Source organism: Microchirus variegatus, assembly GCF_963457635.1.
Source record: "Microchirus variegatus genome assembly, chromosome: 15".
Taxonomy (NCBI): Eukaryota; Metazoa; Chordata; class Actinopteri; order Pleuronectiformes; family Soleidae; genus Microchirus; species Microchirus variegatus.
In genome coordinates this window covers 2,027,144-2,051,979 of record NC_139816.1, presented here as the reverse complement: position 1 = coordinate 2,051,979, position 24,836 = coordinate 2,027,144, and the positions used below count along the sequence as shown (strand labels likewise).

The 24,836-nt window shown below is 41.0% G+C and overlaps 1 protein-coding gene across 1 annotated transcript in view; it reads left to right on the top strand.

Moving 5' to 3' along the window:
- The window catches only part of kcnh2b (potassium voltage-gated channel, subfamily H (eag-related), member 2b), a gene marked incomplete at both ends in the record, with an annotated part of 165,352 nt that overhangs the window by 85,401 nt on the left and 55,115 nt on the right, over nt 1–24,836 (top strand). The window contains 4 exons of the mRNA XM_083901425.1: nt 2,002–2,157; nt 3,317–3,527; nt 5,264–5,583; nt 5,678–5,889. Coding sequence (XP_083757551.1) covers nt 2,002–2,157; nt 3,317–3,527; nt 5,264–5,583; nt 5,678–5,889 — 899 coding nt within the window. The remainder of the gene's footprint in view (nt 1–2,001; nt 2,158–3,316; nt 3,528–5,263; nt 5,584–5,677; nt 5,890–24,836) is intronic.

Genomic DNA, 24,836 nt, shown 5'->3' with positions numbered 1-24,836 from the left:
ACTTAGTGTCCTCGGTCTGTGGACCTGAAAACCACTTAGTGTCCTCGGTCTGTGGACCTGAAAACACTTAGTGTCCTCGGTCTGTGGACCTGAAAACACTTAGTGTCCTCGGTCTGTGGACCTGAAAACCACTTAGTGTCCTCGGTCTGTGGACCTGAAAACCACTTAGTGTCCTCGGTCTGTGGACCTGAAAACCACTTAGTGTCCTCGGTCTGTGGACCTGAAAACCACTTAGTGTCCTCGGTCTGTGGACCTGAAAACCACTTAGTGTCCTCGGTCTGTGGACCTGAAAACACTTAGTGTCCTCGGTCTGTGGACCTGAAAACCACTTAGTGTCCTCGGTCTGTGGACCTGAAAACCACTTAGTGTCCTCGGTCTGTGGACCTGAAAACCACTTAGTGTCCTCGGTCTGTGGACCTGAAAACCACTTAGTGTCCTCGGTCTGTGGACCTGAAAACCACTTAGTGTCCTCGGTCTGTGGACCTGAAAACCACTTAGTGTCCTCGGTCTGTGGACCTGAAAACCACTTAGTGTCCTCGGTCTGTGGACCTGAAAACCACTTAGTGTCCTCGGTCTGTGGACCTGAAAACCACTTAGTGTCCTCAGTCTGTGGACCTGAAAACCACTTGGTGTCCTCGGTCTGTGGACCTGAAAACCACTTAGTGTCCTCAGTCTGTGGACCTGAAAACCACTTAGTGTCCTCAGTCTGTGGACCTGAAAACCACTTGGTGTCCTCAGTCTGTGGACCTGAAAACCACTTAGTGTCCTCAGTCTGTGGACCTGAAAACCACTTGGTGTCCTCAGTCTGTGGACCTGAAAACCACTTAGTGTCCTCAGTCTGTGGACCTGAAAACCACTTGGTGTCCTCAGTCTGTGGACCTGAAAACCACTTAGTGTCCTCAGTCTGTGGACCTGAAAGCCACTTAGTGTCCTCAGTCTGTGGACCTGAAAACCACTTAGTGTCCTCAGTCTGTGGACCTGAAAACCACTTAGTGTCCTCAGTCTGTGGACCTGAAAACCACTTAGTGTCCTCAGTCTGTGGACCTGAAAACCACTTGGTGTCCTCAGTCTGTGGACCTGAAAACCACTTAGTGTCCTCAGTCTGTGGACCTGAAAGCCACTTAGTGTCCTCAGTCTGTGGACCTGAAAACCACTTAGTGTCCTCAGTCTGTGGACCTGAAAACACTTAGTGTCCTCGGTCTGTGGACCTGAAAACCACTTAGTGTCCTCAGTCTGTGGACCTGAAAACACTTAGTGTCCTCAGTCTTTGGACCTGAAAACCACTTGGTGTCCTCAGTCTGTGGACCTGAAAACCACTTAGTGTCCTCGGTCTGTGGACCTGAAAACCACTTAGTGTCCTCAGTCTGTGGACCTGAAAACACTTAGTGTCCTCAGTCTTTGGACCTGAAAACCACTTGGTGTCCTCAGTCTGTGGACCTGAAAACCACTTAGTGTCCTCGGTCTGTGGACCTGAAAACACTTAGTGTCCTCGGTCTGTGGACCTGAAAACCACTTAGTGTCCTCGGTCTGTGGACCTGAAAACCACTTAGTGTCCTCGGTCTGTGGACCTGAAAACACTTAGTGTCCTCGGTCTGTGGACCTGAAAACCACTTAGTGTCTTATGTCTAATTTCACACTTACTTAGCCGTTTTAGTTCTGTGGCAGATTAGTGAACGTGGAATAGTGTCAGTGCTGATTTAGCACAGATGCACATTTAATAAGAGAAGTGTGTGTGTGTGTGTGTGTGTGCGTGTGTGTGTGTGTGTGTGTGTGTGTATAATCTGTGTATATTAATATACTTAGTGTCCTTGTGTCTCTCGCTCTGGTGAATCTGTGACACTGAAATATCACCTGAAGAGTCAGTGTTGTTGCCGTCACCTGTTTGGAGGTTTTAAACTCATGTGTTCCTGTCAGAATAAAAGCACCGAGTGTGACTGATCTTGTGTCCCTGTGTCCCCCCGTCCTCCCGTGTCCCCCCGTGTCCCCGTGTCCCCCTCTCAGGTCAGTGCTTCCTGTGCATGGTGGACGTGGTGCCGGTGAAGAACGAGGATGGCGTGGTGATCATGTTCATCCTCAACTTTGAGGTCATGACAGATCAGACGCTCCAGGACTGCAACGAGGAGCTGAACCACCGTCTTCCCAACTGGCTCGTCACCGGTAACTGCTGACCTTTGACCTTTGACCTTTGACCTTTTGCTCTCTGCTGTGCTTATACACACCTTTTTTCTTTCTTTTTTTTTAACTTCACCCTTGGTCTTTTTTGTTTGTTCTTTCCCCGTTTTATTATTTTTTTCTGGTTTCCTGTTTTATTTTGAAGTTTCTCCCTCTGTGTGTGTGTGTGTGTACCTTTGACTTCCTGTCCTGTCTTCCCTGTTGATTGTCGGCCCCGCCCCTAAAGTGTTTCACCTGCGTTTGTCAGTTACTCTTTTTGTTCATTTTAACTGCATTTGACATCCTTGTCAGAGTCAAACTCATTAAAAACTACGACTACATCATTGGTTCTCAAAGTGCGGCCCGGGGGCCAACGGCGGCCCACAGAAACATTTCTGGCGGCCCTGCAGTGAATTACAGTTGATAGTTTTAATCCAGGAGCGACTAAGCTTGTTAAAAGTTTATTGGACATTACTGGATACAGACCAATAAGTGTAAACAACAATACTGAGTATTTACCTGGTTTCTATATGGTGAATTTTAGTGTATTATTGTGTTATAAGCTGGTAATAAGCAGGTAGCTACAGCAGCCAATTACTAGCTATTTACCCAGTAAATATATGGTAACAGAAATGTGTTACTTGGTATTAACCTGTAATTAGAAGGTAAGAACAATGGCCAAAATACTGGGTAATTACCCAGTAAATTATAAAGCGTTATTATATTAACGCTTAAATTACTTAACGCTAAACTGTAGAACTGCAATCTGGTCATTAAAATTATTACAAATGGGATTTTTTTTTTTTTTTTTTTTTTTTCCTTTTGCGGCCCTCAGTCCAATGTTGGGTTCCTAAATTGGCCTCAGATATCAGAACTTTGAGAACCCCTGGACTACAGACTATAAATAATTTAATCTGTAATAATATTTCATCTCTCAGTCAAATTCTTTGTTTTGCACTTCAAACCAAAATCTAATCCGCGTTACTGTCCTAGATTCCACGAGATTGTTTCGAAGCTGTATTTTTTAAAAGTTGTGCTTGTGCTCAGTATGATCCAGATTAAGTCTGGATTAGATCTCTCTCTCTCTCTCTCTCTCTCTCTCTCTCTCTCTCTCTCTCTCTCTTTGACGTTTCCTTTCCCTTGACCGTGTCTCCTCGTCCACCAGGTCGTCCGCGAGGCTTCAAGCTGCGTCTCCCTCTGCTGCGTTCCCTGTCCAACAGTAAGGCGTCTCTGGACGACGCCGAGGTCGGTCACGTTCCCACCGCGGCGCCCCTGACGCGCCCTGACCGCCGCAGTCGTGAGTCGTTAGGCCTCGGAGAGTTCCTGCCCCTCTCTCCTTTAGCAGCAGACCACCAGGACCACAGCAGTGGAAGCAGGTAGGACAAGTTAAGAATGAACAATGAAATAAGACTTTATCAGGTTCAAATGGAATCCTTGTCTTCTGTTCACTAACTAGATTTCACAGTCTTTAGCCTTCATTAATAATTGCTCTTCTCGTCATTAAGTGGCAGGAGTTTCCTTAACCTCTTCTTCCCTGCTCGAAAAATGACATGCCCAAACTAAATAGAGTAAATATCTGCAGTTACAAGCTCTATGTGGATTATCTTGGTATCAAACTACAGATAACACTTGTGAGATTCCACCAGATGTGTAAGTTTCACTGTATTTGCCACTGTGTCAGAGTAAATGTACATGGAACACAGCATAACTGAAGGATTTTTTTTCTCTCGCCTAAAAAAATATTGCATTTTAAAGCAAATATCACCTTTAAAATGTGCAGTAGGAGCTTAAAAACACATGGAGGTCATGTAACAACATGTGGACATGAGCTGTGCAAAGACTGATGCTGCTGAAGTGAAGCAGAGTGAAATTACAGAGGTTTTAGTAAAGAGATGTCTGGGCGTTCTATCTTTTGGCACAGTTTGGCACCATCTGTGCCATTTGAGATTTCTTAGGTACCAAATTATTAAAAACCCATTTAATTTTATTTATATGTCACTACAGATCAAAAAATAACTTTTTTTGAAAAAAGAAATAAAAAAAGTGTAATAACTCGCTGTAAATGGATGCTTCCTGTGCGGTGCGTAATAACAACTCTGTGACTCTGCAGCGTCTTCAGGTACGCAGCGCCATAGCTCTGGCTTACCTTGGTCAATTAGGGTGATTGACAGCTTGTTTTAAACCTCTAAACCGGTAGAATCAGACCCTGGTCTCCAAATGCGTGAGAATGGCTTCGTCAGCGAGTCAAAAGGACATAAATGCATATGATGCATTTGTGCGGACATTCGCCCTTCTCTAATCAGAACCATCTAATGTCGCTCTGTAATGATCAGTCAGACTGGGATTTGTTCCCAAAGCATGCTGGGAAGTGTAGTTCTTCATTAGAAGTGGTTTTGTTCCGGTGGAAATAACTTGTTTTGATAAACAGCAACGGTAAGACAACATTTCTGCTTGTATTTCTTGAAAGTCAGTTGTTGTTTTGCTCTTATTTTGGCGCTGGATCCATGAATCTTGGTCGTAGAGAGATAAAAATGGTACCGCTGGAATCTGTAGATTATCCGCTGTCCAGTCGACACGTGTTTTTTTTGTTTACATAATCACGCTGGCGGGTTAGGGTTAGGGTTAGGGTTAGGCGCTCCGGTGCCGCTTTTCAATGTGTGCGATGTGACGGTTTTTTTCCGCTCCTGCTGTTTGATCCATCGGTGTTTTAACTGTGTTTGGTGAACATAAGAATGGTTTATATGAGCTTTTAGCTGAGTTTTTGACCTTTCTGTGGGTATGCAGCATGTCTGTGTTGCGTAAAAAAACTTGTTGCGTAAACGTCGTTTATTGCAGTGTTTCCCAACCCCTGGTCCTCAGGGCACACCAACACACCTGATTCAGCTGAACAGCTCGTCACCGAGCTCTGCAGAAGCCTGATGACGAGCTGTTGATCTGAATCAGGTGTGTTGGAGCAGGGAAACATCTAAAACATGCAGGGCAGTGTTCGTGAGGACCAGGGTTTGGAAAAACACTGGTTTATTGAACACGTGAATCCTCAAAGTTCTTCCCTGTTCGTCCAACTGGTCACTTGAGGCATATTTATGATTCACGATGGTCTCTTCTGCCTCAGGTTAGCTCTCCAGAGCTGGCCAGAAGACCGGCAGGAGGACCAGCACACCTTACTGGGCTCTGGACCTCCCGTGTCCTCTCCTCTACCTCCACCTCCACACGGGTGCCACCTGGTGACCCAGTCGTCGCCCTGCGTGGCGCCGCATCACCGCCTCAGCCTCAACCCGGACGCCTCGGGCTCCAACTGCTCGCTGTCGCGTAGCCGCTCGCGGGAAAGCTTCCACAGCATGCGTCGAGCGTCGTCCGTCGACGAGATCGAAGCCATGAGGCCCGACTGGGACAGGAAGAACCGGAGGGCGAGCGTCCGGCCGGGCAGCGCGGGTGAGGCGAAGAGGACGGAAACGCAACGCAGGCGGATAAATTTATTTACGACGTGTTATAACGAGTGTGTGTGTGTGTGTGTGTGTGTGTGCAGGTGCGGTGAACAGTAAATCCAACATCCTGAACTCCACGTCGGACTCGGACCTCATGCGTTACCGGGCCATCTCCAAGATCCCCCAGATCACGCTCAACTTTGTGGACTTCAAGCCCGATCCGCTGATGGCGCTGCCCACCGGAGACATGGACATCATCGCGCCGTGCAAACTCATCGACAGGACTCACCACGTCACGGAGAAGGTCACGCAGGTAGGACACTTCCGGGTAACATATTACGCTTTTGTGTTTCGCGTCACGTCTGCGTTCGTCGTCCTGGCGACAATTCATCGGAGAGTTCGTCTGCTCACAGACGTGTTTTCTCCGCGGCGACAGAACGGCCGAGTCACTGCAAACTCGCACTAAATTACTCTGAAGGAGCTCGTGGTGTGCGTCACACGTTCGCTCGCTTCTTCTTCTTCACATAGCTGCTGAGTAAAGACGTGGAAATGTTTGTCCTGCTGTTTGTGTGTGATTCAGACGCTGAGAAAAGACGCTGCACGGTAACTTGGTTAGGTTGGTTCTTGTTCTGCTGTCAGTGTGGATGTGACCGTGTTCACAGACACACAGAGAGAAACTGTCCTTTTCTTAATCAGTGGAAAAGTTCTCCTCCATATTTAACCGCTGTGTCTTTGTTCTGAAAATAAAAGAAGAAGAAAAATCGTCCTCCAGATTTGGACAGAGAATAATTCTGCGGTGCTTCAGGGTGCAGTAAAACTTTTATACGTCTGCAGGTTGAAGACACGTCTTTCTTCCTCTGTTGTTTAATTTATTTACTGTGTGTGCGTGTTCTTGTTCTTGTTCTTGTGGCACACTGAGGACCAGTGAGGGTTTTTTACCAACAGAGTGAGGTCATTTATACAAAGTGAGGACCTCACTCTTTTTTCATTGAAATCACTTCCTTAGGTTGTAAACATGCTATACTCTGTTTTTAATAGAGCTCCTCGATTTGGTGCACATTTTGTTTCACACACTTTTTGCTCTGGGGCTCCACCTGCAGACATGTTATGGTACTGCACCCAGTAGTTCTTTATAGATGTCATTCGTGAAGTAGATATGTGTAATTGTGTTGATTTATAAAGTGGAAATGCTGGTCCTCACTTTGTCAGCACTTTTAACCGGTCCTCAGTATGCAGCAAGTACAAGAATGTGTGTGTGTTCTTGTACTTGTGGCATACTGAGGACCAGTGAGGGTTTTTAACCAACAAAGTGAGGTCATTCAAGTGAGTGGGGACATTTTGGCCGGTCCTCACTTTGTTTTCATTGAAATCACTTCCTTAGGTTGCTATAACATGCTATACTCAATTTGTCAAAAAAAAAAAAGAAAATCTAATTTTGGAAGACATAGTATAGTATGACGTTTTTGTCAAATTTTGGACCAAAAATTACAAAAAAAAAGAAAAATCGAAAAAGTTTTCCAGCCCTTTTTGCTCTGGGGCTCCACCTGCAGACATTTTATGGTACTGCAACCAGTGGTTCTTTATAGATGTCATTCATGAAGTATATATTTGTAATTGTGTTGATTTATAAAGTGGAAATGCTGGTCCTCACTTTGTCAGCAACCCAGTCCTCAGTATGCAGCAAGTACAAGAATGTGTGTGTGTGTGTGTGTGTGTGTGTGTGTGTGTGTGTGTGTGTGTGTGTGTGTGTGTGTGTGTGTGTGTGTGTGTGTGATTTCTCAGACTGAGTCATTTGAAGATCAGCTCTTTGTGACAGCAGCAGATTTACAGTCACAAACGTGTGAAGCTCATAAATCACAACCCTGTGAAATGACTTCCTCACTCACATCCACTCAAACAGTGACAGCCCATAATATACAGAGCGACACTCCACTGTCTTCTCCTTTAGGCAGCTTCTCTCCAAGACTCCATCACTATATAAAAACGTATAGTTTATCTTGTATATCATCTAATGGTTAAGTTATCCATTATTTTGTGCCTGAAATGAAAGGTTTATTTGTCTGTGTTTGTAAGTGGAAGAAATCCTGACTGTGAGATAAGAGATTATGTTAATCCTGACGTCTGCAGAGAGAGAGAGAGAGAGAGAGAGAGAGAGAGAGAGAGAGAGAGAGAGAGAGAGAATATGCATGAAAACTTTCTTTTTTTCTAATCATTGTTAGAGCAGATGCAATACCAGCTTTGTCCTGAAGATGGCAGCACCATCGCATAGTGTAAAGCAGGCGTTCACAGATCCAACTCAGAGACATGAAGAAGTTCAACAGGATGCAATGTATATATATATATATATATATATATATATATATAAATATATATATATATATATATATATATGTGTGTATATAAATATATACACATATGTGTATTTATACATGTATATATACATGTATATGTACATGTATATGTATATATGTATATATACATGTATATGTATAAAGGACTTCTTATCTTATATGTATATATGTATATGTACATGTATACGTATATGTATATATACATGTATATGTATGTATACATGTATATATATGTATGTATATGTGAATATATGTATGTATATGTATATATATGTGTATATATATATACATATATATATATTATACATATGTATATGTGTATATATATACATATGTGTCCAGCCATATATATACACATATACACACATATATATTATATATGTGTGTATATGTGTATTTATATACATATATGTGTGTATATGTGTATATATATACATGTATGTATATATATGTGTATATATATACATGTATGTATATAAATGTGTGTATATATATATATATACACATATGTATATATATATATTTATATATGTGTATATATATATATATTATAGTTTGTTTGTACAGCAAATTACCACAAGGGGGAGCCTGTGCTTTTCAGGAGCTCTTTCTAATGTGAGAGGGTTGATATGAAGGTGTTTTTGCTAAAACACTTCTGGACGTGATAATCTGACATAGATGTTTTAAATCATTCTAACCTTCATATTCTGCGCTAATCTCAGATCACAGATGTGATGTTAGGTGATGTTATATTTTGTTGTTTTGTCTTCTTCTTCTTCTTCTTCCTCCTGTTATTCTGTGCGTCCGTGTTGTGCATTTGCCGTAGTTTTTAGTCGGGCGAACGCAAATCGTGCCGTAGTTCTCCTTTGGGATTAGCTGATGGATTTTATCGTGAATGAGGAAAATCAATGCTGTTTGTGGATAAAACAGTCAACACCTTCTAAAATATAACGTATAATGTTTTAGTAATGGTGTGGACTGGGAGGCGTCTTCAGAGCAGCTACTGTTCAGTCTATAGTTGATGAGAATGCATGAGTTTTACGACATGAGTCATTCAAATGGATGAAGTGTTGTTTTTTTTGTCAGCTCTGATGTGGCGGTGGACAGGACTGAGTAGAAACTAAAGCTTTCGCCGCTTCTAAAACGAGGCCAAACACGCGTTAATGTTTGAAAAACACGGCTGTGGTCAGAGAGGCTCGTGTGCTCGTGTTAAATGGACCGGAGTCCTGGAGCATGTGAGGACTGTGAGGATTCAGCCGCCGGCTCAGCGGCTCCGCCTCAATACGTCAAAGTGACGGAGAGTTTCCTCCACGTGAGCTCCACGACCCACCAGCAGGGGGAGCGTGTCGTCAACGGAGACGGTGATAACGTTCCTCGTCTATTTACCACACCTGTGATTCTCTGAAGCTCCTTTTTTTTTGCCTCTTTTCCCAAATAGTTGTGGGAGGCAGAGCGGAGGACGAGGTCAGTGCGTGAAGCTTTAATCATCCTGCAAAACAGCTGTTGGCTGATAACGCAATCGTCGCCGCATTCGTTTAGAAACTCTCAGTTCCTCTCAGATAAAGTAAGTTATTCTCCACTTTTATAAATAACGCGGGAACTTTATGCCGCGTTTTTTACGCCATGCAGCGGCTGGGTTAGTACGGAACGGTTTGGAGCGGTACAGTCCTGGATCAGGCTTGTGTTTCCACTGAGAACAGTAACTTTACTTGGTACACTCTTAGAAATAAGGGTCCCAAACGTGTTCTTCTACAAAGACTGAGGTTTTTCAAGGGTTCTTGGTAACACTAATGGTTCCGGTGAGAACCATTTTCATCCAGAGAACCCTTTAAAACCCATTTTCTGAATAAAGGGTTTTAAAAGGGTTCTTGGTGGAACCCTCCAAAAGGGTTCCAGGTGACACTAAGGCCCTGTCCCAATACCTTCCCTAACCCTACATTTTTCCCCTAACCCTACATCTTTACCCTAACCCTACATTTTTCCCCTAACCCTACATTTTTCCCCTAACCCTACATCTTTACCCTAACCCTACATTTTTCCCTTAACCCTACATTTTTCCCCTAACCCTACATCTTTACCCTAACCCTACATTTTTACCCTAACCCTACATAACTAACCCTAACTACATTTTGCGCGTTCACGTGTAGGGTGGATCAAGGGGGGGGGGGTGCGATTTTGCCCTTATAATCGACCCTCAAAACGTAGTGAGCTCTGGTGCGGGCTTAAAACCAAGTGGAAGATGAGATTACCCATGATGCTTTGCGGATTCAGCGATCCGGGTGATATTTTTCAACAAAGATGGCGGCCACATCTGCCGAGGAACATTTTCGTTGTGATATATTCCCGCAAATAAGCGCGTTACAATGTTGAATTGTGTTGGAATATGTTTGTTTGATACTCATCCAAAGGACCGTTGAGCTTTTGAACACTAATGTCAGAAAATAAGTGACGATTTATGAAAGCAGCTAGCTAACTAGCTAGCGAGCGGCTACCCGCCGAGCACCCAGAGAGAGCACGCCCGCCACGCAGAGCTGCATGACGGGCAAACGCTCTCGAAGCACCCGGCAAACAGCCGCTAGCTAGCTCTGCTACATCTGGATAGTTTTGTCAGTGTTTTGGATGAACACGAATACCCCGGACTTGTCAGATTTCAATCACAGTCGTGATATAGCATTTACGAAGACGGAGAAAAACCGGCGTTGACGGAAAAAAAAAAAACAGCTGATACGCCGGCATTTTTTTCTGAATGAAAATAGTAGCACGCTCCACCGGTAGAACTGTCCACATGTGACGTAGGTGTGTGCGTTTGTTACGTTCACTACGCTAATTTGCATGTAGTGATGACCCAATACCACTTCCCTCAACGAGGGGGAATTTATGGTTGAGGGAACTCAAAACCAAGGGGAAATTTTAAGGGAAAGGTATTGGGACGGGGGTGGGTTCTCCTATGAGGACAAGCCAAAGCATTAGCACTTTTACATTAGCACTTTTAGCACTAATTAGCACTTTTATTTCTAAGAGTGTAGGCGGGATTGGGTTGTGCCCGATGTGAGATGATGCGTTCAGTGTCCACTGAACCATTTTACTCCGGTACCCCAAAGGAAGTGGTGCCAAAGAACGGAACAGCTGGTTGTTTTTGGTTCAATTCCTCGTGGATCTGAAGCGTTTCCACTCGCGGCTTTAACAAAAAGGAAAAAACGTCGCCGTTTCGGAAATGACGTTTGAAAAATGACTTTGGTGAAATAAATGAGCTCATTGTGGAGAAGCTGATCTGTATCACACTGATGTGTTTGTTTCCTTCCTTCATCCAAACATCGTTAGTTTGGTGTCATTTGTAATTTTCCAGAGGACATTCATGATCGGTGCAGTGGTTAGACCTAGACCTGGGTTTGAGACCTGGGTTTGAACCGGGTCAGAACAAAGCCCTGCTGTTGAATGGAAGATGGAGCGAATGCAGAATTCTGCCAGAGAAAGAACAAGGAAAGAGAGATAAAGTGATGAGACTTCACTCTGTCTCTTTATCTCCTTATATCCTCACACATCTTCATACGTCAGCCTTTCTGTTTTCACTCCCTTTTCTCACCTGCTGCTTCCTCTCTCCTCTGTTTCATCATTCTTCTTCTCTTTCTTTACCTCTTTTCCGTCCTCCTTCCTCCTCCTCATGCTCTCTCTATCTCTGTGACCCCATTTTCTGGCCTCAGTCCCATTCATCACAGAGATGTGGGCTCTCTCTCTCTCTCTCTCTCTCTCTCTCTCTCTCTCTCTCTCTCTCTCTCTCTCTCCTCTTCTTCCTCTTCATCATCACAGGTAATTGAATCACAGTTGACTCGAGGTCCTTGTAATAAGCAGCCATTGATTAGCCCGTATTTTAGCCTGCTGCTAATGAAAGACCTGGCTGCTGCTGCTGCTGCTGCTGCTGCTGCTGCTGCTGCTGCTGCTGCTGCTGCTGCTGCTGCTGCTGCTGCTTCTCTGATGCTCTCAGTTATTGTCAGGGAACCAAGATGTTTCTGAAGAAGTCACAGAAGCAGAAATAACTAGAAATAAAACAACACATATATGTGTATACATATATAGTGTAGTAAAGTAGGGATGTGAATCTTCGGGTGGCTCACGATCCGATTCGTACGATTCTCGATTCAGAAATGTATACAATGCAATAGTGTGTTAAATAGAATAGAATGCCTTTATTGAGATTATTTATTAACGAGATTTACTTACAAAGATGGCATCAAAACAATACGGTTTGTATAAGATAATGTGATAATGTGATCACACAAAGGCAAACTTAAGACAAAAGTTAACATTTATTCATTCAAAACAAATAAAAACTTACTTACTGTACAAAAAAACAAAACTTAAATAAAATATTTCTGGAATTCTGAGATTAAATTCTGAATTCTGGAATTCTGATATTAAAATCTGAATTCTGAGCAGAAATTCAGAATTCCGGAATACTGAGATTCAAGTCAGAGTTCTGAGGGGGAAAAAAAAACAGATTTTTGAGATTACAGTCAGGAAGACTGAATTCTGAGAAGAAAGTCAGAATTCCGGAATTCTGTGATCAAAGTCAGGATTGTGAGAATAAAGTCAGGAAGACGGAATTCTCAGGAGAAAGTCAGAATTCTAAAAAAAATAAAAGCTTAGGCTAGCTTTAGTGTTTTGTGTGGTTAGAAACTTAAAAAAAAAAATCGATTTTTGAAGTTTATGAACTGATTCAGAATCGTGGATGATTAGAATCACGATTCCTATGTGAATCTATTTTTCCCCCACCTCTACAGTAAAGTATTAGTTAGTAGTATTAGTAAATCACAAATTATATACTCAACTTTATTAATAGAGCGCTTAAAGCAGCCATAGCTGAGACAAAGTGATGTAACTGACAATAAATAAAACATGGCAAATAAAAACAATATATATATATATTCACATATATATATATATGTGTGTGTAATCTTATTTGACAAAATAAATGTTGCTCTGTTGCTTGACTTAAAAACAATGTTGCAAATCAAATCACATTCACAATAATGTTACATATAAATGACAGATGTTACTGTTATAAAAGAGCTTGATCTCAGGCTAAAGTTCTCATTAAATAAAGGTTAAATAAAAACATAAAATTCAGCCTTTATTCTGATAAACAAAGTGTGTTTTTAATATTTACACGAGGACTTGACATAGAAATATTATAGAATAATGAACTTATTATTAACTACTCAATTGCAAGAACTAGAAATTAAAGATAATATATGATGTGATTTAAAAAAAAAAAAAACATGACTATGACAGAAATAAAATACATGTTCAGTATTTTTTTCATCTTTGCTTGAAATGCACTGAATTCTGCGTCTGATCCAGTGGACTACACACATCACTCCACACGGGGAACGATTGTATCCAGATGGAGTTAGTGAGGCAGTTAGGGACCAAACCACCGCCACGGACCAATCCATCACAGGGCTGAGGGGAGGGGGGGTGAACCTGTGAAGTCACTGAAGTGCTTTGTCAGTGACAAACGTCCAGCTCAGCCTCGGGCTTCTTTCCTTTATTGTGTAGAATAATAAGCACATGTACGTACATCTATACCTGCTGCTCAGACTCTGTCTGTTAGTAAATGTTGTCATTGTCCCTTTTTAAATTGAATGAATGCAGTTTATAGAAGTAGAGGAATGTTAATACAGAGTGAACTCTAAAGCTAAGCCTTTATCTTAAAATCATTCAAACAACTATTTCGTGACACATTTATCGCTTTGAAAAATTTGGAAGACGACGTCAGTCTTAGACTTCGCTGGACCTGATTTATAGTTTCAGCTAGAACAGACACACACACACACACACACAGGTTTGCACTGGTATCCTTTTAAGGACTGACTTCCATTCTTTTGGACGGACTAAACCAACTTACCCCTAATCCTAACTATAGCCACTTAATGACTAAGCCTTACCTTTAACTACAAATCAAATCTGTGTTTATGTGCCCAGAGAGGTCCTAATGAGGTGACAAATACAAGAACACACACACACACACAGACACACACACACACACACACACACACACACACACACACACAGACGTGAACTTTTCTAAATCACCTGTAAGGTCAACAATAACACGGTGTCTTGGAAATCAATAGCAAAGTCAAGTGTCACATGTCTCTCTCCATCTCTGTCCACACACACACACACACACACACACACACACACACACACACACACACACACACACACACACACACACACACACACACACACACACACACACACACACACACACAGATCTGATTAGCCGCTCTCTCAGTCTCTCCAGAGATGAGCTCTGCGTTGGCTGCTTCAGTCGTCACCAGGGAATGGAAGCGAAGGATTGTGCCATTTAAAGCCAGTCATTATCTGTGACCCTGGTCCAGACCTTCAGTCCTGCACAAATATCAGAGTAAACACAGCAACACAGATCTGTTCTGGACCTGAAACATGAACCAAACACTGCTGTTCTGCACCTTCTTCTGATGCTTCTGATGCTTCAGTGCAGTCAAAGAGAAACCAGGCAAAAGTAGGAAACTCTGAGGGTTATAACTGAAAAAGCTCAGATTATTGTTATCTCCTTATGCAAAAAGTAGAATTCCGGAATTCTGAGAGTAAAGTCAGGAAGACAGAATTCTGAGAGTAAAGTCAGGAAGACAGAATTCTGAGAGTAAAGTCAGAAAGACGGAATGGAATTCTGAGATTAAAATCTAAATTCTGAGAAGAAATTCAGAATTTCCGGAATTCTGAGATTAAAATCTGGAAGACAGAATTCTGAGAATAAAGTCCAAATTCATGAATTCTGAGATTAAAATCTGAATTCTGAGAGGAAAAAAAAGATCTGATTTCTGAGATTGAAGTCAGGAAGACGGAATTCAGAGAAGAAAGTCAGAATTCTGGAATTCTGAGATTAAAGTCTGAATTCTGAAATGTTGAGATTAAAATCTGAAATCTGAGCAGAAATTCAGAATTCTGGAATTCTGAGATTAAAGTCTGAATTCTGGAATGTTGAGATTAAAATCTGAAATCTGAGCAGAAATTCAGAATTCTGGAATACTAAGATTAAAGTCAGAGTTCTGAGAAAAAAAAAATCAGATTTTTGAGATTACAGTCAGGAAGACTGAATTCTGAGAAGAAAGTCAGAATTCTGGAATTCTGAGATTAAAGTCTGAATTTTGAGACGAAATTCAGAATTCCGGAATTCTGAGATCATAGTCTGAATTGTGAGAATAAAGTCAGGAAGACGGAATTCTGAGAAGAAATTCAGAATTCTGAGATTAAAGTCTGAATTTTGAGAAGAAATTCAGAATTCTGAGATTACAGTCAGAATTGTGATTATAAAGTCTGGAAGACGGAATTCTCAGGAGAGTCAGAATTCCGGAATTCCATCAGGTCCATCAGGTTTGCAGTTATGCTCTAAAGCTCAAAGTGGTCATGAATGTTGTCCTGCTGCAGTTTTATATCACGACTCTGTTATAGTTTCTAATGTTCATCACATTCCAAGAAGACTTTTGATTTCTGACTTTCAATCAAACGGAGCTGCAGTGACAGTGAACAGAAGGTGGTGCATGTTCAGTTGTTCAGTGTGTGTGTGTGTGTGTGTGTGTGTGTGTGTGTGTGTGTGTGTGTGTGTGTGTTTCTGGCTGGTGACCACGGACCATCTGCATGTGCATGTGTTTGTGTGGAGCTGCTCCTGTTTCTGGTTCATCTGTGTTAACAAATGACTTCATTACACACACACACACGGACACACACACACACACACACACACACACACAGTGAGAAATCACTACTTTATTCAGGTTAAGTTATTTCCTGAACAGAACAAAAACTGCTGACGGTAACATCTTCACTAAGTGAGGGGGGGAAAACCAGACCGGTCCATTCAGGAATACGGTGTGGGGGGGTCGGGTCGGTCGTCTCGGCTCATGAATGTGTGAGGCGTCACCACCTGCTCTGATCTGTGTGTTCTCCTCAAACCTGGAAGATGTTCAGACGTTCTGAGACCCTCTCATTTCCCAAAGTGAAATGTTCCTCATGCTCTCATTCTTCCTCTCCACTTCTTCCTCATTCTGCCTCGTCGCGTCTTCTTCTTTTTTTTTTAACCTCCATTTATCACTCTGGTCTTATTTTTATCAGTTTTTTTCTCCTCCCTCCCTCTCTCTGTTTTTATATTTTGCCGTCTTGCTTTCTTCTCATCGCCTGATTCTCACTCAGCGTTTTTTAAAGCTCCCATAGAGTGGTCCTGTTGCACATATATGTTAGTTATGGAGGTCTACTTACATACATTAACTTGTTTTTATGCTCAAAAACCTCCTGGTTGCTGTAAACGAGCCGATAGAAATCTCACCTAACTGACGCTCTCCTCAGCCGCGATATTTCAGACATAAATCTCACACCCGGAAGACAGAGTGTGTTGTGATTGGCCAGTCAGCATAGAGCCTTCCCAACTTTCATATATATAATATATAAATATATATAAATATAATTCAAACTGTTGTCAAATGACCGTGACTCTCCTCTGCAGTGTTTTGTTTTTGTGTCTGTGGAGACACAGAGGGAAACGTGAAATCGCGACAGAAAAAAACGTCGATATTTCCACGCAGTTTGGCCTCTCATTAACACGAAAAAAAACCTGTTTTTATCACAGAAAACTATTATTTCTAAAAACTCCGGCCAAAGTGGAGATTTCTCAAAACGCCAGTTATGTGTTGTCGCGTCGATTGGGAGAAACAGAGTTTCCGTGTTGATCGTTGTTGTTGATTCTGAGGATTCTGATTGGCTCGCATGGGTTTGTCCTTCTCCATACACTGCGTTCGACAGCGTATTTATGCGTATCAAATGACAACTTTCTTGAAAACAGTGTTGTGTGCAAGATGTTATTTTTGAAAAACATTTGATCTTATACAGAATTAAAAGTCACATAGAGTGGTCCTGTTGCACATATATGTTAGTTATGGAGGTCTACTTACATACATTAACTTGTTTTTATGCTCAAAAACCTCCTAGTTGCTGTAAACGAGCAGATAAATCTGTCTTTTCTGACACTGTTTCCCAGCCGCAATATTTCAGACTCAACTCAAACAACCAGAAGACAGAGTGTGTTGTTGGCCAGCCAGCGTAGAACCTTCCCAACTGTCTTGTGATTGGCCAATACCCGAAAGTGACATAATCCGCTCTCAGAAGCACAGCTCCCCCCTCTGGAACGGTGGATGCACTGCTCCTCATTATCAAAACATTGTTTTAACAGTGTTTAAAAATAGCTTCTTCACGACTCCCCGCCTCAGTCCCTTTGACGACCTTTGACCCGGAGTCAGACCCAGAGTCAGAAGACACTGTCGCTCGTGAAACACCTCCACAACGGACGTTATTCTTCTTCTGCGGTTCAATGTACGCAACCGGATGTGCCCGGACTAGTGCCCGGAGCAGGAGGATCTGCTGTTCAGGAGAACCGATGTTTACGTAACCGGACCGGGTTTTTTCAGAGATCTCGCTGAGCCTGAGATTACAATAAAACACAGTGTTCTCAGCAGTGACTGAACTGTTTGTTTAGAACCTTCAGGGCTTCATAAACAAGGTAATGACGCAGATACACACTAAAAAAAACAGCCTTAATTGGAACTTCCGGTCTAGGTCCACTTTAAAGTCTTCATGTTGAGGCGTTTCCTTCACAAGCTTAATTTAATCCAGAGTGGAGGAGATGAAGAGGTGAAGGGTTTTGTCTGAGGCCAAGAAGACGAGGCTGAACAAATCCATGATGGACTGAAGACCACGGTTCTGTCTCTGAGGGTGAACTCAGAGTCAAGTCCAATGACACTTCATTGTTGATGTGTCTTCTCCCAGTAAATACTGAATGGACTGACTGACTTGTAACACGTCCTCCAGCAAAGAAAAACAAATCAAGTCACAAACAGTGACCTGAGGCTTTGACAGATTCTGCTGCTCCTGCTCTTTCTCTGTCTGAGACCATCAGCTGATGGACAGTTGTTTTTTTGCCCACAGCAAAAAGTCACAGCCCTCAAAGTGCATGAACGTTTGTATCATCATCATCATCATCATCACTGACCTGTCAGAGCTGTGGTCCACTGTCACATTTACACACACACACACACACACACACACACACATTCTTGTACTTGCTGCATAGTGAGGACCGGGTAAAAGTGCTGCAGAGTGAGGACCAGCCTTTCCACTTTATAAATCAAGACAAAAATACCATTTCTGGACAGTAGATGTCACCCCAAACCTATACACCCCTTGAGATTGAGTAAAAAGAAAAGATTCAGAATAAAGTTTTTCATCAACAATGTGAGGACCAGATTATCATTGAGTGTAAACATCGTCTCGAAGTGTTTCACAGTCAATATCAACCAAGATAATATTTAATCTGGGATTATTGAGGGCAGATTTGAAATAATGAAATCATTTTCTTCCAAAAATAGCTGCTAAATACTCCTACTTCCTCATTTAGTGATAAATCCAGTTCCATATTTAATATACAATTGTGTGATGTAAACTTTTAAAATATGTTATCTCATTAGACCATAATTTTTTTTTATTATGAATGAAAAAATAAATGGTGACCTTGATATTTGATTTTTAAATATTAATGAAAAGGTAAATCTGAAAAGTCATTACATACTGATTAAAGAAGGACATTCAGTCAGACTCAAGTTCGGAACAGCAAATTCCCACAATTTATTGCAAAATAAAGAATAAAATTGGCAATGATTGAAACAGGTTGCTTCAACAAGCCTGTCACTTCTGCCTAGCAACAGCAGACAAAAAACCCTGAAGAGGTTGTGATTCCACTTTATAACGTCTGACAATTCTGCATGATTGTCTCAACATTTGCTACTTCCCATATAAAAAAAGGTAAGTGTGCAAATGTGCAATATACAAATATGAAAAAGAAAAAATAAGAATTTAAATGAATATTGTGGGTGACAATTATACCAGCTGAGGTCATTAAAAGGTCAAATAAATGAGTCTCATATCAGAGTCTCCACTGAACAAAAAAACTCATCGGTGAAGAAAACGATCTCAAACTAACTTTGCTCGTCGCTGCTCGACAAAAACAAAAAGTCTGTCACTTGTGACGCGCAACAGCAGACAAAAACAAGCTAAGACGCGGAGAACATCTAACCTCATCACAGGATGATAACCAGCAATCCTCATGTCTTCAGAAGTTAAGCTTCTTCTTCACTTTAGCAATTTCATGACAGACATAGTATTTGACGTCTTTCCATGTCCTATTGTTGAGGGCAGGAGACGCTTTACTTATGCATCGCTGACAGGCATTTTTCCCTGGTACCTTCCTTAGAGCAACAAACTTAGCCATCCTTCGAAGCACCTCAGTCCTCTCCTCAGCAGTCCAGGGTCTCTTTATGGACACTTGTGGAGCATCTAGAAATCAAAAATAGATCAGAATATAGAATGGTTAAACTATCCAATCCAATCCAACTTTATTTATAAAGCACTTTAAAAACAACAACAGCTGAAACAAAGTGCTGTACATCATAAATAAAACAAGTAAAACATACAAATGTGTGACCTAATAGACCTAAGAACAATCAACAAAAATACTGTATTGACTGTATACTGTATATAGAATTTGGAGGAATATTATCTAATCAACTTCAAGGGAAGCTCAGTGTCTCTGGCAGTCAGTGGAGCAGTGAGCTGAAAGCATAGAAATATGCATGGAAAACCAACCTTGCAATTTGAAGGATTTATGTCTCAGCATCAGCAGCGCGTCATACTTTCTGTTAGGCTATGGCAGCGGCGGACTTATTCCGCTGCTGCTGAGAAAGTAGTCCCTCAAAAATTCATGCGATGCAAGGTTAGTTTTGTTTCAAATATTATTCTATCAACACAGATATGTACATCGATAGTCTGCCGTTACAATTGATTTGCCTCCAGTGAACTGTGGAGTCGGTATGAGTGTTTCTAATGCTATGCTAGCGTGTACCATTGACTTGCGCTAGCCATAGCATCAGCGAACTCGGCAACTAGAAGAACTGAATGAAATTTCTTGAAAACGTCTCCATCACACCGGCTGAGTTGGAAAATAGGTCTGATGTTCAAAATTCCGAACTATCCCTTTAAATACAGAAAAAAACACTGCATTATGTGAACATTACATTAGAGAAATATTGCATGTTGTAGTGTAAATAAATGTGTATACAGACAGTAAGAATACAATAAGAATATAAATACTTCCAATACTAATTATTACTAATTAATACTAATTATGATTATTGCACAGGATGGTGGGGGTAGTAGTGGTGTTGTAGTGCAAGTGAAGGTGTTTACAGGGTTACATTAAGAGTTGTAAAATCTGACAGCAGTCGGGAGGAATGACCTGCAGTACCGTTCCTTTTTGCACCACGGGTATCAAGTCAATCATTATGTTTTCTTTAAGATAATATCAATTGATTTGCATTCATACTGTTGTTGACATGTCAGGACTTACCCACATCATCACTAGCATCATCATTTTCACGTGTACGATTAGTTTTGACTCTGTTGAGGTGGTGAGCAGGTGGACTTGGGTTGGACGTACATGGCAGATCATCTGATAGGACAACATATGTTAATACAAACATATCTACATGTATGTTAATCATCGTTTCAAATGCTTTGTGTTTAATGAACACGGGCTAAATATGTGGATTTTTTGAAGCGCTAAAATACATAAACAAGAGTGCAAATGTTATTTTCATGCTAGCTTAAAGCTTTGTGTAAAGAGCATTTGTTATTATTGTACTCTTCTTTTGAAAATATTGCCCACTTTTTTGTCAAATGTTCAGTGTCAGGACTTACCCACAACATCATCATCATGGCTTTGTGTTAAAGCATGCGTAGGGAATGGGCTTGGTAGATCATCATCTAGTTAGAAAGGATATTTTAGTGCCGTAGACCTTATGCATTATAGAGTCATCTTACAGCTTAAAAAGTGAAGAACACAAGGTGAACAGAATTAGCACTTTGATCGTAAGCCAATGTGAAAATAAACTTGATTAATATTGTCAGTAAATATTTTCCAGAGGAGATAATTGTCCAATTACCAGTTTCAGCTCTGCCTCAATAGAACATTTAGTAAATTATTTCCCACTTTGGAGGAAATTAGATGATAAAATTTAACACGAGTGGAAACCACTGTGATTGACAGCTGGTATCATTCAATTGGAGCCTGGTTGCAGGTCCTTCCTCTAACTTATGGTTGCAAATTGTCAACATGGCACTATGGTGGCTACGATGGACGATGTCATTGTTGTCAACATTTTCTGACATTTTATCTAAATCTTAGATTCTGCTTTAATAGCCAGCTAAAATGTTGTTAGATCACATATATCTTTAAGACCTGTGACACATTTGTCAAGCTCCTTAACAGCCAACACAAATCGCCCCAGTTCTCTCATCTTCTGTGCAATGTAACTATGCTGCGATTGATCACGGCCTTTTTTTGCAAACAGTGCGTTGCCATATGTACAAATCATTTCATCAGCCCTGATATGGGAGTTCTGATCTTGCATCATACCATGAATGATCTTCTGAATGAGTTGTGAGGAAGCTTTGTGTACTTGTATTTTTTACCTTGCACTGTCTCCACTTTCTTCAACATTACATAACAGTTTTGGCATAAGACGAAGACTTTAACATTATGCTGCCAGTTTCCCTTATTGTGAAGGGATTCTGAAAGTGTCCTCCTTTGCTTGGACCCTGGTGGGGAACTCAAGGCTTTGTCACATCTAGAGTCCATCGCATTAGACCCTTCCACCTGGGGGGAGAGTAAAGTTATTCATGCAACAGCTTAAACCTTAAAGACATCTGTTGATGAGTGAGGTAGTCTGGCATTGTCAGTGCTACCTGTAGGTGATTCAGTTAAGAGAAGCAGCGCTGTACTTATCTGAATCTACTGCAGGTAGCACTATCTATGCTAACTATCTTTGATGAACCCCAATTCCAAAGAAGTTCAGACGTTGTGTAAAAGACAAATTACAATTATTTGCTGATTATTTGACTAATTGAATACACTTGGAAGACAAGATATTTAATGTTCAAATTTATTTTGTTTTAATAATATCTGAAAACAATGATTACAAGGTCTGGATGAATGAACTGAATGACAGTAAAAAATAATGTATAAAGCTTTCTTACCTCTGACTCTACAAGGAGCACATCCTGTTCAGATGAGTGGTGGTCTTCTTTGGATCCAGGGTGGTCCACTAGATTACCCATCTCTGCCTCAGAGTCCTGTATAGAAGTGCAGAAAAATGGGTTAATGTGATTATTGATGTGATTTGACTGTTAACACCTCAAAATGCTCATTTAGTGATATATTAAAACAATGATTACAAGTTCTGGATGAATGAAAATGAATTAATGACAGTCAAAAATAATTTATAAAGCTTTCTTACCTCTGACTCTACAATGAGCACATCCTGTTCAGATGAGTGGTGGTCTTTTCTGGATCCAGGGTGGTCCACTGGATTACCCATCTCTGCCTCAGAGTCCTGTATAGCAGTGCAGAAAAGCGGGTTTATGTGATTATTGATGTGATGTGTTATTATTCCTGTACATTTTTTACATGAATGAGTCACAAAAGTGGAAACTGCTTAGCAGCTAAGCTAAAGTTAGTTCAGCTCATTGGAGATGACAAACACTCTAGGATCTCTGAGGTATAAACAACTGGAGAACAGAGCAGCATTTTCTACTGTACTACTCTGCTGCTCCTGTTGTTGCAAAGACACAAAATAATCACACAATCCACAGCAGATCATTTAACCTACATCACGACACCTTACCTCAATTATTTAAGCAATTTACATTTTCTGAGAGATGATGTGCTCTTTTGTTTTTAAAACAACGAGCCTTGTTCAAAATACTCTGAACTGTGTCTTTAATTTTGGAAAGAAAAAAAGCAAAGCAATATGATTTAGTTGTTTATAAATTCAGTGTTGTATTTTTAGAGCCACAGACAGTCTTTGTTGTGACTGAATAATGTGCATAATGTAAATATAATATCTAAAGTATTAATGTAAAACATCCCATTTATTTGTGGTAAAAAAAAATACATTCACATGTTCTGACCCTGTTTTAGTGTTTTACACTTTATTCTGTGGTTAAATCTGAGGAAACCTCTCCATGCTGTTAGCTGCTGTTAGCTATGTTAGCCTAGCTGTGGCCTGGCCTACAAGAAAAAGACACGCGCATGACCTCGTTAACTGCTAAAACATTTAAATAATATATTATTAGTATAACACTAACAAACAGTCAGTAAAGTAAAAAAAAAAAGAAACTTACCTGTGGTTTTGAATGAGCCGCCTCACGACTTCTGAGCGTCTTAATCCTCCTGAATCTGTGCATGTGCAGCTGAATCTGTGCACGTGAAGTGCAGGTGCAGAGTGACGTCAGCTCCACCCCCTCAGGGAGCGCTCTGATTGGATAACTGTTAATGGGCCATTAATGTGGAGTGGGGGAGGGGAGCAGAGCAGAGCTGAGCTGAGCTGACTTTCTGATTCTGCTCACTGAGACAAAACTGACTGAAAGGATTTTCTCAAGTCTCTTGTATTATATTAAATGCAATTAAATTTTCACAACAACCCCTAAACTACACAAAATTATCTTCATTTAACACAAAACCGAAACATTTTTTTTTTATTATTATTTTTTATTATTTCTTTTTTTTCTTTTAAATCTGGATATAATACTTTGCTTAGTTATACCAAACCAGAATTAAATATTTTCAATTCAATATTTTTACAAATAAGTAAAAAAATTAAATTATGTTTCATGGTTATTTAAGTCTCTGCTGTAAATGGACATAAAACAGTGCTCTTGAACTTCAGAGCCAAGCAGAAATACTGAAACATCAGTGAAACATCAGTGAGTCACAGAGCAGATGAGAGCGAGCACAAGAGATCTGTGCTGACAACACAGCACTGAGGTTTAGGTCCAGAGCTAAAGTGTCTTCACAGTCTTATATTTCTCTCAGAATTTCTCTGTGAGATGAATAAAGTATCTATCTATCTATCTATCTATCTATCTATCTATCTATCTATCTATCTATCTATCTATCTATCTATCTATCTATCTATCTATCTATCTATCTATCTATCTATCTATCTATCTATCTTATAACCAGAGCTAAAGTGTCCTTAGTCTTGTAATCAGACTCAGGTCCTTGCCTGGACATTCCTCCCTCACTCCTCCATGTCTTCAGGAAATCTGTCAGAATCCATGATTTGTGCCTCTTTAAGTGAATGTGCTCTTTTAGCACAGAAATGCAGTCATTGCACATTAAACTGGTTTGGTGCCTGTACTTCCTGGTAAAGTAAGGAAATATTTCTCTGTCCATTTGCTCTGGAACTGACGACTTTCTAAGTCAACTTCTAATCACTTTACAGAGGCAAAATCACAGCCCAGCACCATGTTGCATGCGTCACATGTTGCACAGACTTGGCTAAATCAGAGGAGAGCTGTTAAGACTCAGTAACTCTTCTTAAAACAGTTCAGAGGTGAGTTTTATCATAAAGTCAGCTTCATTTACAGAGAGGTTGCTCGCTGTAGGAACATTAAAAAGGGTTGTATTTCACCTGTAGGCCTGACATAGATGATGAAAGTGACTCCACACAAACACTACAAACCTTTTCCCTTTAAAATCCCTGGTCCTCTCCTGCCTCGACTACTGCAACTCGCTATTGGCTGGACTCCCTGCCTCTGCGACTAAACCGTTGCAACGTATCCAGAACGCTGAAGTGCACCTCGTTTTCAATCTACCCAAATTCTCCCATGTGACCCCCCTCCTCCGTGACCTCCACTGGCTTTCTGTTGCGGCCCGCATTAGATTTAAGACCATGGTGCTGGCCTTCAAAGCCATCAACCG